Below are 13,183 nucleotides of genomic sequence, written 5' to 3'. Positions count from 1 at the left end.
CAGGGAAAAGAGAGAGAAGTAGAACTGAACAAACAGGCAGAAAACACGAGAGATACTCTGTACTCTCACATTGTTCCTCTTAATTCAAGTAAAACAAGCTTACTTGCCTTTAATCTTAACTAAGGGCTAATCTGCACTATATCACTAAGCTGAACAACCTCTCATGGCTTCCAAAGAAAAGACATTTAACTATACATAATGATAATAAAAGTCCATTTAAACTATAGCTTGATGTGTTTTTTAAAGTTAATGGCGGGTTTACCTTCCTTCATTGATTAGCTCAATGAAAGCGAGGCCAGCATTCTTCTGAATGGAGTTCTGCCACTCCTGAAACAAACAGAATGAGTCCTTGAATAGTTAAAAACAGTCAATAAATTGCATCAATATCAAAAATTAAACATCTTGAATAAAGCGGAATCTTATGATATATGAAAATAGAATAAGAAGGACTTTTTTGATCCACTGTGTAACTAAATCTTGAAAAAAATGAATATTTCAAATCTAATTTAGATTACATCTCAAAGCTTGTAATTCAAGTAGGTAAAGAAAGCATTTAGTTGATATATCCTTTGAGGAAAGAAAGTGATTTCTATAAAAAGCTGAAATTCTGCACCACATGTGAGGCAACTCTTTCTTCCTCTGTGAAAAGATCTGTAAACACAGGAGAGATGTAATTGTGGGATGAAATTGTATCCTCTCGCTTAAATACAGCCATTTCCTCTGTCCCTTACAGTGACAGATTACTGAGCAGGCTCAGTGAGCCCTGAAGTGTGCTCCTGGAACGGATCCGAGCCGAGGCCCGGCTGGAGTGCCAGCACTTGCTGTCTCACAACAGGCTCTGGAAATGATTAAAAAGCAGTTTGAGTGTTCGCCTTTCACTGTGGGAAACTTGGGTTTCCTGTAACCTTTCTGAGGTGCAAATGAAAGAGAAAACAGAGAAGGCCATAGTTTAAAAACAGGGGAAAAGCTAAAAAAATGAAAGGGAAGTCTTTGAATTCGCAAATGTTTGGAGAATTTATATAATTCAAGGGTACTAAAAAGAGAAAAGTCCACATATATCAATCAGGAAGAGTAATTTAAATGCCATATACATAGAGTATACATATGCATGAAAATGTATTTGTTCCCTGAAATGTTTCTTTATCTTTAGTGTAAGTTTATCACACTTAAATGTTTCAGATGATGAAACAAATGTATTTATTACATAAATATAACAACAGTTAATGCTAAAAATGGATTATTATTATTTTTTTAATCTACAGTACATGTACCCAACAAACCTGTTGATATGTAAAAGTTATCATCCAGTCTAGGTAAATCCAAAGCTAACATATTTTCCACTTTTTTTTTAATAACTGTAATTAATTATTAATATTATATGTAATTGAACTGAGTTGGTGAGTAGGGATCATTATCTAGGCATAATACTCATAGGTACTTGAACCTAAAGTCACAAACTACTCTGTGGTCATTTCTTTCATTGTTGAGCTAGAAGAACAATAATCATAGTTGCATCCTTCAGTGTGTCGTTTATTGCAGCAACAGCAGCATAACAGAAATACAAAGGGGAGAAAGGAAAGGGAGAGAGATGGGACAAAGCATGAAAAAAGGTAGTACATTAGAAAATAATAGAGAAGAGAAAGACAGAAGGACGAATAACATAACCTGTAATACACTAGAAGTCTACTTCTACACTTAGAGAAATGCAAAAAAATAAAATAAAAATAGAAACAGCAAACTTATACGGTATATAACAAAACCAGAGCTACTGAAAAGTACACCGTAATGATTAATAGGTATTTAGTGGCAAACGCAAGTCAATACCTATTAAAGTGTAAAGTAATCGGTGTATCTTTTAACAGCTTAATCGAAACACCTGTGGGTGTATATGTAAGCATGTTAGCATTTATAAGGTTTCTTCATTAAAATGTTCGATAACAGCCGTAAGGAATCAGAACACACTCAGGCGGGGGCTGACATGGAGGAGGTCAGCGACACAGACATCTAAACGTTTCACCGTGGAGAACTCCTTCAGAAATGACCACGTAACTCTGACCCCCTGAGCGTTACCAACTCGACACACAAGAGCACAATATTCCCCCCAGCATGGGTGCCATGAAGCCAAGGGCTTTTAGTCTTAGCAAGAAACTATAAATTGCCTGTACATATAAAGCACTTTTTTTTTTTTTCAGGAGACTTAACACTGAAAGACGGAGCTGGGGCTTGAACCGTCACCCCTTTGATTTCAGGGGCAAACTGCTACATCCGACCCCACTGTTGCCCCCAAAACCAGAAGTTAGGGAGCACACCGCCAGGCACCCTAGCCCTGCAATGGCAGGCAGCGGTACCGGACACCGGCAGGGATTGTGACAGCAGAAGAGAACTTGGTGGAAAAGCTTAGATGATCCAAGGGAGGGGGCAGCCCAAGACCCCATCTGACAGCTAAACATAAACATGTAGTCACAGCCAAACATTGCCAGCCTCATGCACACACACACACACACACACACACACCTACACACACATAGAGTCACACCTCTAAACCCGGATGCCGTACGTAGGATTGCACTCCATTTATGCACCCTATATTCCAAGGACTGAATACTGAAGCAGCCTCTGGACCAAAGACTCTGTCCCCTTCGTTCAAAGCGCCAGCCAAGACTAGCTAAGACAAACCCAATGACCCCGGTCCAGACCCTGAAAGGGAAGCCACTTCTGGAAAGGTTGACCATTCCTTTGTATTCACTCTGTGTGGGAAATGGCTCTCACTGTGATTCACTATTGCTCTAAAACCTTAAAAAGGACTTCATGCTATTTAGCAAACTAAGGAATGTGAATTTGTTTCTAATGTTTTCCTGAATGTATTAATACCAGGACATGTTCTGTTTATGATTTTCTGATTCTGGAGTTCTAGTAGTGGGGTGTGACTGGGTGAAATTAAATCCAGCTTTGCAGTGAAGGGGGTTAAGTTAAATCCTCAGCTGACTAATGGTTTAACTGGGCAATCATTTTCTTATTAATCTTAGTTTCTAAAATCAAAATGAGTGAAATGTTAGTAAACATTTAAATATTGCAGAGCAAAAACAACTGAATTCCAGGAGCCAATTACTTAAAAAAAAAAATCTGTGTAGCAGTAACAAACTTCTAACTCACTGCGTCTGCACAAGGTAAGCAGGTTTCCCTGCGTATATCAGAATAACTGACATTGACATTATCATGTATAGTCAAAGGCTTTTGTGAACAGTTGTCATGAATGACACATTCTAGTTCATGCAAGACTACACAGCCTGACCCCATGATGGTTTAAGTCAGTGATATGGCGCTGACAAACTGCTGAGCATCTGGGCTCCAAATGTTCGCCCTGACCTCCTTTCTTCACATACAGTATCTGCCTAGAAATATGCTTTTGTTGATTTGGACAGGATTCATGTATGCCCAGTCGTCCAAGGTTTGACTCTAACCTCGTTCACGTGACAAAAATAAATACGGAAATCGAAGCAGATGTGACACTCTGGAAGGTGCCAGAAAAGTGGCAGCGGGTGAGAGGAGGTAAGGAAAGAGCAAGTCAATTGTACCATATTGTCTAAGGAATGCATGCTGACAGCTGAGATAGCACTTCAGAGACCTTCTTTTTTCTTTTTAACAAGAGAGAAAAACTCCAAAAACAGGCTGCCTTTGATAGTGGATATTAAATAAAAAACTTCTCAGGGTGCCCATTTGAAACAAATTAAGCCTGAAATGCATCCTCTTAAAAAGATGTGACCCTTAATGTAAACCCTCACCCTACCAGAACGTAGCGTCTCTGATCAATCTTACTTTATAAAGCATCTTAAAAGCTGTATGCAATATAACTTTACTTATAGTTAAACGCTTGTTAGTGTTGAAGAACTATTGCATGATTCCATTACTAGCAAATGTGTTATCGATTCTTCATCATAGGTTATAAAAACAAACAAAAAAAACAACATAAATCCCTAAAGTCCCATCCCAGTAAACAGCTTTTAGGTCTTTAGAAGAATCACTCGCCTCCTACTTTCATCTCCCTGAAATTCAGCGGGGCTTTAAGTATTTGTGGTGTTTCAATCCAACCTGTCAGTGTGCGGGAGCCTTTGCTTTTATCTACTCAGCTTCGCTCTGTTATAGTCTCCACATCTGGGGGCCTTCTATCAGTAAATCTCTGTATAACCCCCCCCTATACATTTAAGCTGTTACAAAAAACAGAGCCGCTTGACCTTTTCCTTCAGCTGCCCAGGCTGAGGAAAGACACACAGTGTCTGCAGACAAGGCCAGCCGCACCATGATTGCCATGATTAGTATGCATAAATAAGAAAAGGCAGATCATTAGCACTAATTTATTCATAAAACTGACAGTCCACAAAACAGAGAGGGACTAAAGGTCAGCTAAATGTCCTCTTGGCTGTCTTAAAAGATTAAAGCTGAAATATGTAAGGAATGTGTCAAAGTTGTCGAGGAGATGCAGCCAGAGCTCATTCTGCATTGGAAAAAACTGCTGTGCTGTTTAAAAGTCACCTGGGATACTCACAAAGATATTAATTAGGAGCCCTTTGCAAAGTAGTTTTGACTCCAAAAAAGCAATTATTCTGTCCCTGAGAACTGTTAAAATAATTGAGATGTAACACTGGGATATAATGTAAAATTGCTGTCTTTCCAGTTGCGTGATTGCTTTTGCTACAGTACAGTCAAGTATCAACACAACTACTTAAATCATTCTCATATTGGTGTCTTATATATTAGCTTAAATATTATCCATCAAATACTTCAGATACTTTTCATTTCCTTCTATGATCTTAGCCTCACATTTACCATATGTACATATGTTACATACCATATCCAGGTCCCTAATGTCTTCTTAAAAACGGATCTTTTGCCCAAAGTCAGAAGTATAAACAACAATGCCATTTCATTTTCGGATTGATCCGCCCACCTCTGAATCAACTTTCATAAAGATGTAATAGCAGGAGAGTATACTTTTCTATATATACTTCTTCCTAACACACATGCCCTAGTTCAATTATATCTGGGATTTTGATGATCTTTATGTGCTTGATTTTTAGTGATTCTTGTGTGTGTGTTCTTTAAACTGATGCCATTCTGTTATTTTCTCTGTGGTTAGGTCTAAACTTTAATTTCTTTTCTGCTCCTCTCATGTTCAATATTCTTCCACACCCAGCTGCCCTGCCTTCTACCCAGCTGTTCCTCATTTTCACCTGATTGTTCTCACCTGCACTCTATGCTTTGCTCCACCTCAGTAGAGAAGTTCTTTGGCTCTCATCACTCTATGATGGATTCTTCCAAAAGACTGACATGTTATATATGTAGCTAGATTCTCAACTCCTCTGTTTGTCTACTCATTTTTCAGACTGCGCTGTGTACATTGATCTCATTCTTCCAAAAATATATATATTTTTTTCTATTTTAGTTTTCCTTTTTATTTTATTAAAGGACTCTGTTTCCAGTATTATTTGAACTTGAGTCCTTTATCTAAAAATCAAGAAATTTTTATTTTGGCTTTATATTGAATTATAGTAATTGCATTCACTACACTTAGAGTATCTAGTTCAATTGTTTTGATGAGTGAATATTTGTCATTTTTCTGTATTAATTCTCTTTGTATCCTTTGTATTCTTAGTTTCATCACCAAGATTTTGAGAACAACTCAAACTCTTGGTGATGTTCTTTAAATCAGATGTCTAGCTAGCAACAGCACATCATAACACCAACATCAACTCTATAAATAATTTCTTATTTTTCTCTACATGCCTGACTTATACTATTATTTCTTTTTTGATTATTTGTTTAATATTGATTGAGCATCAGATATCTTAGAGACAAGAAAAAGTTGTCAGTTGCACAACAGAGTAAACTAACATTGCAAACACATTGAGTAAACTCAATGTTTCGCCATATGACCCATCAAAAAGAGTGAAACCGTGTATCTAAACAGCTATCTTTCCCTGGGCCATACTGTAACATAAAGGAACAACACACCCACAAAAAAACTTACACCACCATTATTCTTATATCAAATTAGATGCTAAGATAAGTGGATTGAACACGAAGAGAGGAGAATTAGGAGCTAATGTCTCATCCCTAGTTGAAAGGCTGTAGACACAAAGCTATATAGTCCAGTTTCAAGGTCTCATGATCTGATCAATATCTCAGCCTGGGTTTCATCTCCAGAGCCCCTAATGGCAGGAACCTCTGGAGCCTCAGTAATGCTATCTGTTTAAAAGGGGGATGGACTCAGACCCTTAACAGCACGCTGATGCTCTCACCTGCAATAAATCTTGGAGCTGGAAAGACAGCTCACCATAGATACTTTACAGACTAAGAAACATCACAAAATGTTGTTCCTTAGGAAAAAAAAAAAAAGAGTTATATTAACTCAGTGCTGGCTGCCCCATCTATGCACATTTTTTAGCAGAGAAAACCATAAATAATGGCATCCATAAAACTGAGACTGAGCTCCCTGCTGTATAGTGCTTTGGATTTTGGATACCACAGAGAGCTAGAGTGGCGATCTTCATCCTCCAGTCTCAGGCCCTGCAGTCTGGATCTGCAGAGAGGCACCAAGTAATGGCTTCCTTATGGGCTCCTGATGTAAGACTGATGGGCTGACAGAAGGTATGTTAAATATCTCCTGTTGTAACTGCTACATCAGGGCTCTGACCTCCTCTAAAACATGGGCTTAACAAGGGATTCAGAGGGTCAGCTCAGAGGTGATCAGTCACTTGCAGGGACATGAGGTGGGGCTCGTTTTCTTAAAGCAGGGTTTGGGATTAGTGCTGCTGGGAGTAATGAGAAAGTCATTGGATTGTCAGGAAGCTGTACGCCCGTTTGATTGGTTTGGTCAGTTCGTTTGAAGAAAGTGAAGTTAAATGATACGTACAAGATACCTTAAGCTCAAGATAAATAAAAGACCTTACACTCTGAGGAAAAAAAAAAGAATGGGAAAGGGAGAAGAGTTGTAAGTGAAGATGAGGGGAATAAAAGGAAAAAATCTCACCTGAGAACAAAGAAGCATGACAAGCTCCACTACTGAGGTGCTTGACTTCATACATACGAGACCTACAGAGAGAGCAGATGAAAGGAGAAGAAATCAAGTAGGAATGTGAGTAGATATGTCTAAAACAAAGAGCGTTTGAGGATAGCTATGACTTTATTAGTTTAAACTGAAGATAATGCCTGTTAGATAAACAATGCTATCAGTGCAGCATGGACATTATCATTTCAACTGGTGAAGCTAGTGGATTTTCACCATAAACACTGTTTTATTATTCTTTTTATTTACCTATTGAAAAAACATCTTTGACAGATACATATTTTTCACACAATCACATATACATTTACAAATTCTGTACACTCACAGCAAACATTCACAGCTTCTTCCCTAACCTCCAGCTTGAGCCACCGAAGCAGACAACTCTAATGAAACATGGACAGGTGTGAAAAGCTCATTTGTAGAAGATAGAGTCTGCAACTGTTTTTTTTTTTTTTTATTCTACACCTCTCTGCTGCACCTGGAGATAATCATAAAAGGTGCAATCAGCAGTGAAAGTAACTCTGAAGGACTAATTAAATATGAGACTGACTAAAACCTTCAATCGAATGAATGCTTTGGTTCAATGTTGCGGTTCGGCAGTAAAAGAAACAACAGTGTCTTGCTATGTGATTATACCCTTTGGACCTTTTCTACTTTTTAGATCAAAATTTTAGTCTTTGACTAGGATTTTTACTAAAAGTATTACAATTTTCAAGCACAAGTAAAATGACTAATGGTTGTAAACAAAAAATGTGTTTGCATTTCTTTTTCAGTCTCTTTTACCATCATACCAGTGAAAAAAATCCAGTGCAACCAAATATTATAAAAATAACAGAAGTTCCACCCGTGTTGAACATCATTTCTGTTTAAAGCAGCTATACGGTGAAAGACTTAAAGGTTGTTAAGACATATTAGGTAGAAAAAAACACCATGAAGAGCACAAATAACATCTGATAGATGTTACGGTTTGGAACTACAACTTAAATGTCAGAGCATCAGATTACAGATGTGTTTTGATGCAGTCCGCAGTCATGGCACCTTTAAAACAACCAGAAAACCTTTCATTCTTTCTCTTCTTCTGGAAATCGGTCTGATGCAAGAAGAGAACCCAACATCACAGCTGGACACCACAGTTACATGTGATTCAATCTCCAGAACCATGGTCTGTTTTTGCAGCAGAACCATGCTGGTAATGCACCTTTGTCCAGATCTCTGTGATGCGATTGAATAGATAGGAACAGGCTCTGTCCTGGCCCAACACCTGTGTCCGGTGTTCCCTTCTGCTCCCCGCGTGGTTCTGACCCAAGGACCACTGAGTCGCTGCCTGCCTTCCTCCATTGTGAGCGTTTCTCATCACATGAACCTGCCAAGCCACTGTGACTGCCTGTCACCTCTGTCTGTGACCCACTGGGGTGAAGCCATCGACAATACAGATGCTCACAATGGAACCACACAAAAATCCATGCTTTCCACTGCTGTGGTACAGCAGCAAGTTAAGGATTTTTTTTATCATTTTGATACATTTTTGAGTAGAATTAGTAGTTAGATGCTGATTTGTTTATCAAAAAGGAGCTCCTGAACTATTTTTGGTGAGGTTTATGACAAACATTCAAATCTTGTGTTTTTAGAGTTACTGCCGTCGTTTCCATCTTCGTGAAGTTGTGTTTTTGTCATGTTTTGTGCGTTTCCCATCTAGTTTGTCCTCATGTGCATTTTACCAGTCTGACTTCACTTTGTTATACAAGCTGCCATGTGTTTGGGTGTTGACCATCTTATGAAAGGCAGCTTGGTTTATGGCTAAAAGACATTTTTATGATGTACCAGAATTAGACTGATAGCGTTAGCTTGTTTGTGGCGCGTTGGTTAGCTGTTGTTAGCTGTGGTCTAACTGTCGTAGCTGCTAAGCTATCGGTTGCTGTGCAACACAATCACTCATTCCCATACATATTTCAGTGTTGTCCCATCAAATGCATTGTGTTTATTGGTAATTGTTTATTGCTGGAATAAGTGAAACTTGATTGATTTGATTTTTACCAACATCCACTATTACACATCTGTTTGCTTTATACCATTTATGCTGTTAATCTGAGAAACACTCCCTCAGTACAGCATAACAGCTGAGATAATGAACATGATCAAATACTACCTCAAGTGCTCAATACGAACTGTTTCATTACTGATTCTTTCATGTATCCTGTGTTTACTCCAGTAGTTGTAGTGTTTGCATAGGTCATGAAACAATAAGGCTGTGAGAGGGATTATTAGGTTAAATAAAAGTAACATAATTTTAATTTTGGTTTTTCTGTGATTATTTATACAGCGGTGGTCAGATTGTTTATACAAAGCTGACTCAACTTACTTGGAGAAAACAACTTGAACAGATAGAAGGAAATATTTTCCATGTGGTTAATCATAAATAACTCTGAATTATAAACAAAGTTATGGCATTTACTATTTATGGATCTAGGATTAGATTTAGGGCTGCTCAGCGGCGCAGTGGGTAGCACTGCTGCCTTGCAGCAAGAGAGTTCTGGGTTCTATGCCCTACCCAGGTTCTTTCTGCATGGAGTTTGCATGTTCTCCCTGAACATGCGTGGGTTCTCTTGAGGTGCTCCGGCTTCCTCCCACAGTCCAAAAACATGACTGTTAGGTTAATTGGCTTCTCTAAATTCTCCTTAGGTGTGAGTGTGCATGAATGGTTGTTTGTCCTGTGTTGCCCTGCGATGGACTGGTGACCTGTCCAGGGTGTACCCAACCTCTCGCCCATGGAAAGCTGACACCAGCACCCCTTGCGAACCCACTTGGGATTAAGCGTGTTAGACAATAGATGGATCTTAGATTTTAACAGCAAGTCCAAATGTCCAGCCACAATGGTAAGCTGTTTATAACACCTGGTAATTGAGCAAAATATCAGTTATCATTTAAGTAGTGATCATAACTTGGTTTTACCCTTGATTTGTATGACGTATTAATTAACTATAACTTCCGGTTCTAGTTGTTAATACATTCATATTCTAATGGTAAAATTACACAACAAAGATCAAACAAAAAGAATTGAAGAAGGTTAAAGGGGACATAAAATGTTTTAAATCCTTCCTTCCCTTTTCAGTTTTGAATCAAATGAATGGACTGGATTGAAAAGAATGACCCAAAAAGATCGCACCGATATCTACCTAGAAGGAATGAATTCAACTTTTCTGCCCTCTTAGAGGCAAGTACACAGTAAAATCTATTTACAGGGTAAAAAACAGCAGAATATGTAGCCTTTAAAACAGGGTTATGTTGAATAACATATTATCAAGTTTAGTCGACTATCCGAAAACGTGAAGAATATGCCACGACTACAAACTTAGCGAGACATGGCCACCCCTATGAACTGATGAACTGACAGACTGGGCAGAGAGAGCATTAAACAGACGAGCAGTGAAGAGGTGGCTGGAGTGAAAGTTACCCACATGTCAAGCTAGCATGAAAACTGAAAGAAAATATCCATTATTGAAATAAAGCTATAATAAGTTAGCAATTTATAAGAAGACATGGGGGGGAAAATGGAGGAAACCTTTAGAACAAGTTTAGAACAAATACCTTTTCCTTACATGTTACATGGTTTGTGTCATGCATTCGGCGTTAGCATATAACTGCCTTTGTAAAATCTGAGCAAAACTGATATTAAAATTGAAATTCTTGTTGAAACAAGAAGGAACACCTAAAAATAAAGCCAAAGCTAGACAAAATGGTTTTAATAAGAGTATTTTAGGGTTAAGTCAGAGTCCTGAGGTCTTGAATATTTCTACAGATCATCTCTATACAATCTTACTTGTAGTTGTAATTGCATTCAAAACTACTTTCTGTTGTATTTTTTTTTCTTGACAGGAAGCCAAATACATTAACACATTTGCATGAAACAGCATCCCTAGTTATCAGCTTTGCATTTACTCTATAATTCTAAATAATTGTTTATTTATTGCTAAATAATAATCAAATCAATAAACCTCCTAACAGACAAATATATTTAAAAAATTATATTTACATCTAAATATATGCATATATGTAAGACATAATATTTTTGCAATTATTATTGTTATAATGCTTTAATGTCTTCAAACGTTTTAGGTGGACTTCAATCACTGATGAAAAGAATAAAATTAAAGCTATGAATTTTAAACCAACAACACAGACTTTTAAGAAAAGAAAAATATAGAAAACTAAAAATGGATGGATCATTTAGTGTTGGGTTTGTCTCTCTGTTTAAGAGCAGAGGCTATCCAAAGGAACATATTGTAAGTACTTTGAGAGGAAGTGACCCTTCTCTTGTACATGGAGTGCCACATTTGACCTCTTGTTATAGCAGTGACATGTTAGCCATAAGTCAGTACGGTTTGACACAGGAGTCAGGTGGCCGACTGACCCTGGCCTTGTGCTGGTAGACAAACTAAATGCATTCTATTTAAACACGCCCTGCCAGTCCTTTCCTGTAAACAGCACAGGGTTGAGACACGGGTGAATGTGGCATTGTGGGGTGATGTGGCGGCAGACTGGGCCACTCAGGGGACAGAGAAGCAGGCGGCAGGCATCACAACAGCAGTAGTGTTCGTGCAGAGCCCTTACCCACCAGCTCCAAGTGTGAAGCTCTCAGTGCACTCAACATAATTGCTGCAGTGACCACGCATCTGAAAAGGGGGTGAAGGAACAGGGTGAAGGAAAGGGGCATAAGGGGCACAGGAGGGCTTGACCCAAGGCAATCAAAAGAGTGATGGATGGGTGGTAATTACTGGTAAATAGAGCGCCTTTGCACTGCAGCACAGTATTTCAACTGTGTGCCTGGGAAGGTCCAGGAGGAAAAGTAGAGAGAGAAACAGAAGAGAATACAAAATCAACATGAGCACAAACAGACTGTGGCTAATACACTGAGTTGGTTCAATACAGTAAAACATTCAATAAGAATCTATCTGTAAATAAGGAAGCTCTGCACTTCTTATTTTAGATAAACCTGTTTTAATCCAGGAGGAGCAGTGCTTTTCAAAGACGCAGACAGGGTTAAACATGTCTGGTGAGGAGCGCAGAGGACCCAGCTGTCTATCTACGACCTTGTTTGTGGGGTTACAGTCTGCAGCCTGAGATCAGCTTTGGTTTGTCAGCTTGGTCAGTCTGCTGACAGACTGTGAGTGAAAGGGTAACAGACATATTCACACTTGTCAAGGCTTTGCTACCTGAGTTTTCTTTCCTCCCTCTTGACATTGAGCAAGAAGGCTTGGCCAAATGTCATCCAAAGATGTGTTTGTGGTGCAACCATGTTTTATGAGGGTAGAATTCCTGGTGGGTAACGTGTTTAAAATAAAGTTTGGAGGGGAAAAAAATAAAATAAAGATAAAGCAGAGTTTTAGCAACTGGTTTAATAGAAAAGTTAATCATAAATAAAACATTTTATTACAGCATTTTTAAAATACCACCTACATAAAGCAGAGACACTTTAAAAAAAAAAAAAAAATAAAGCTTTATTTAACTATATAAACAACTCAGACAAAAATAGTTTTGTATATTAGATAATACAAAATAATTTTGGTCCGCATGTTAAAAGGCAAAAGACCATAAACTATAATTTGCACTATTTACACACAGGCACATATTTGCAGACAGTGTGTTGCACATGTGCATACTGACTGAAGTGCCATTGTAATCTTGTGAATGCAAGCTTAAGCAAGCCTGGGGAAGGAGTGTAAGAATCTCATATGATTCCATGAGATTAGGCACAAGGAGTTCTGACAGAGATGATTTTAAGTGGAAGCTGGAGGAGGCTACACATAACCATCATAGAAAAATGGAAGAGGAAGGCAAAGGAAGTATGCATCACTGCAAACAATGTGGGCAATATGGCAAGCAGTAAGTAGTTTTTTTTTTTTACCTTTCTTTTTTAACAATTTTCTATAATTGCTCACACAACTTCTCCCACCTGTTGATACAAAGTGGTCAGCTGGCTAAAAGAAGGCTACTATATAAAATTGAGCTGTACTTCAGTTCATATAAAATATATATTCACAATGTGAAACTATAACATATACAGTTTAGCTGTTAACAGAAACCTGGCTACCTGAGCAGATCATTTCATAATGAAAGACCACT

The 13,183-nt window shown here is 38.2% G+C and overlaps 1 protein-coding gene across 1 annotated transcript in view; it reads right to left on the bottom strand.

The window, feature by feature from the left end:
* The window catches only part of LOC107092093 (neurobeachin-like), a 238,477-nt gene that overhangs the window by 108,434 nt on the left and 116,860 nt on the right, over positions 1-13,183 (bottom strand). Inside the window, exons 34-35 of the mRNA XM_015386380.1 lie at positions 7,028-7,089; positions 263-327 (exon numbers count right to left, since the gene is read on the bottom strand). Of these exons, the coding sequence (XP_015241866.1) occupies positions 263-327; positions 7,028-7,089 (127 nt within the window). The remainder of the gene's footprint in view (positions 1-262; positions 328-7,027; positions 7,090-13,183) is intronic.

The sequence above is a fragment of the Cyprinodon variegatus genome, unplaced genomic scaffold (genome assembly GCF_000732505.1).
Source record: "Cyprinodon variegatus isolate N-32 unplaced genomic scaffold, C_variegatus-1.0 Scaffold367, whole genome shotgun sequence".
Lineage (NCBI taxonomy): Eukaryota > Metazoa > Chordata > Actinopteri > Cyprinodontiformes > Cyprinodontidae > Cyprinodon > Cyprinodon variegatus.
Note: the sequence above shows the minus strand (reverse complement) of the source record. Positions and strands in the feature narration are given on the sequence as shown.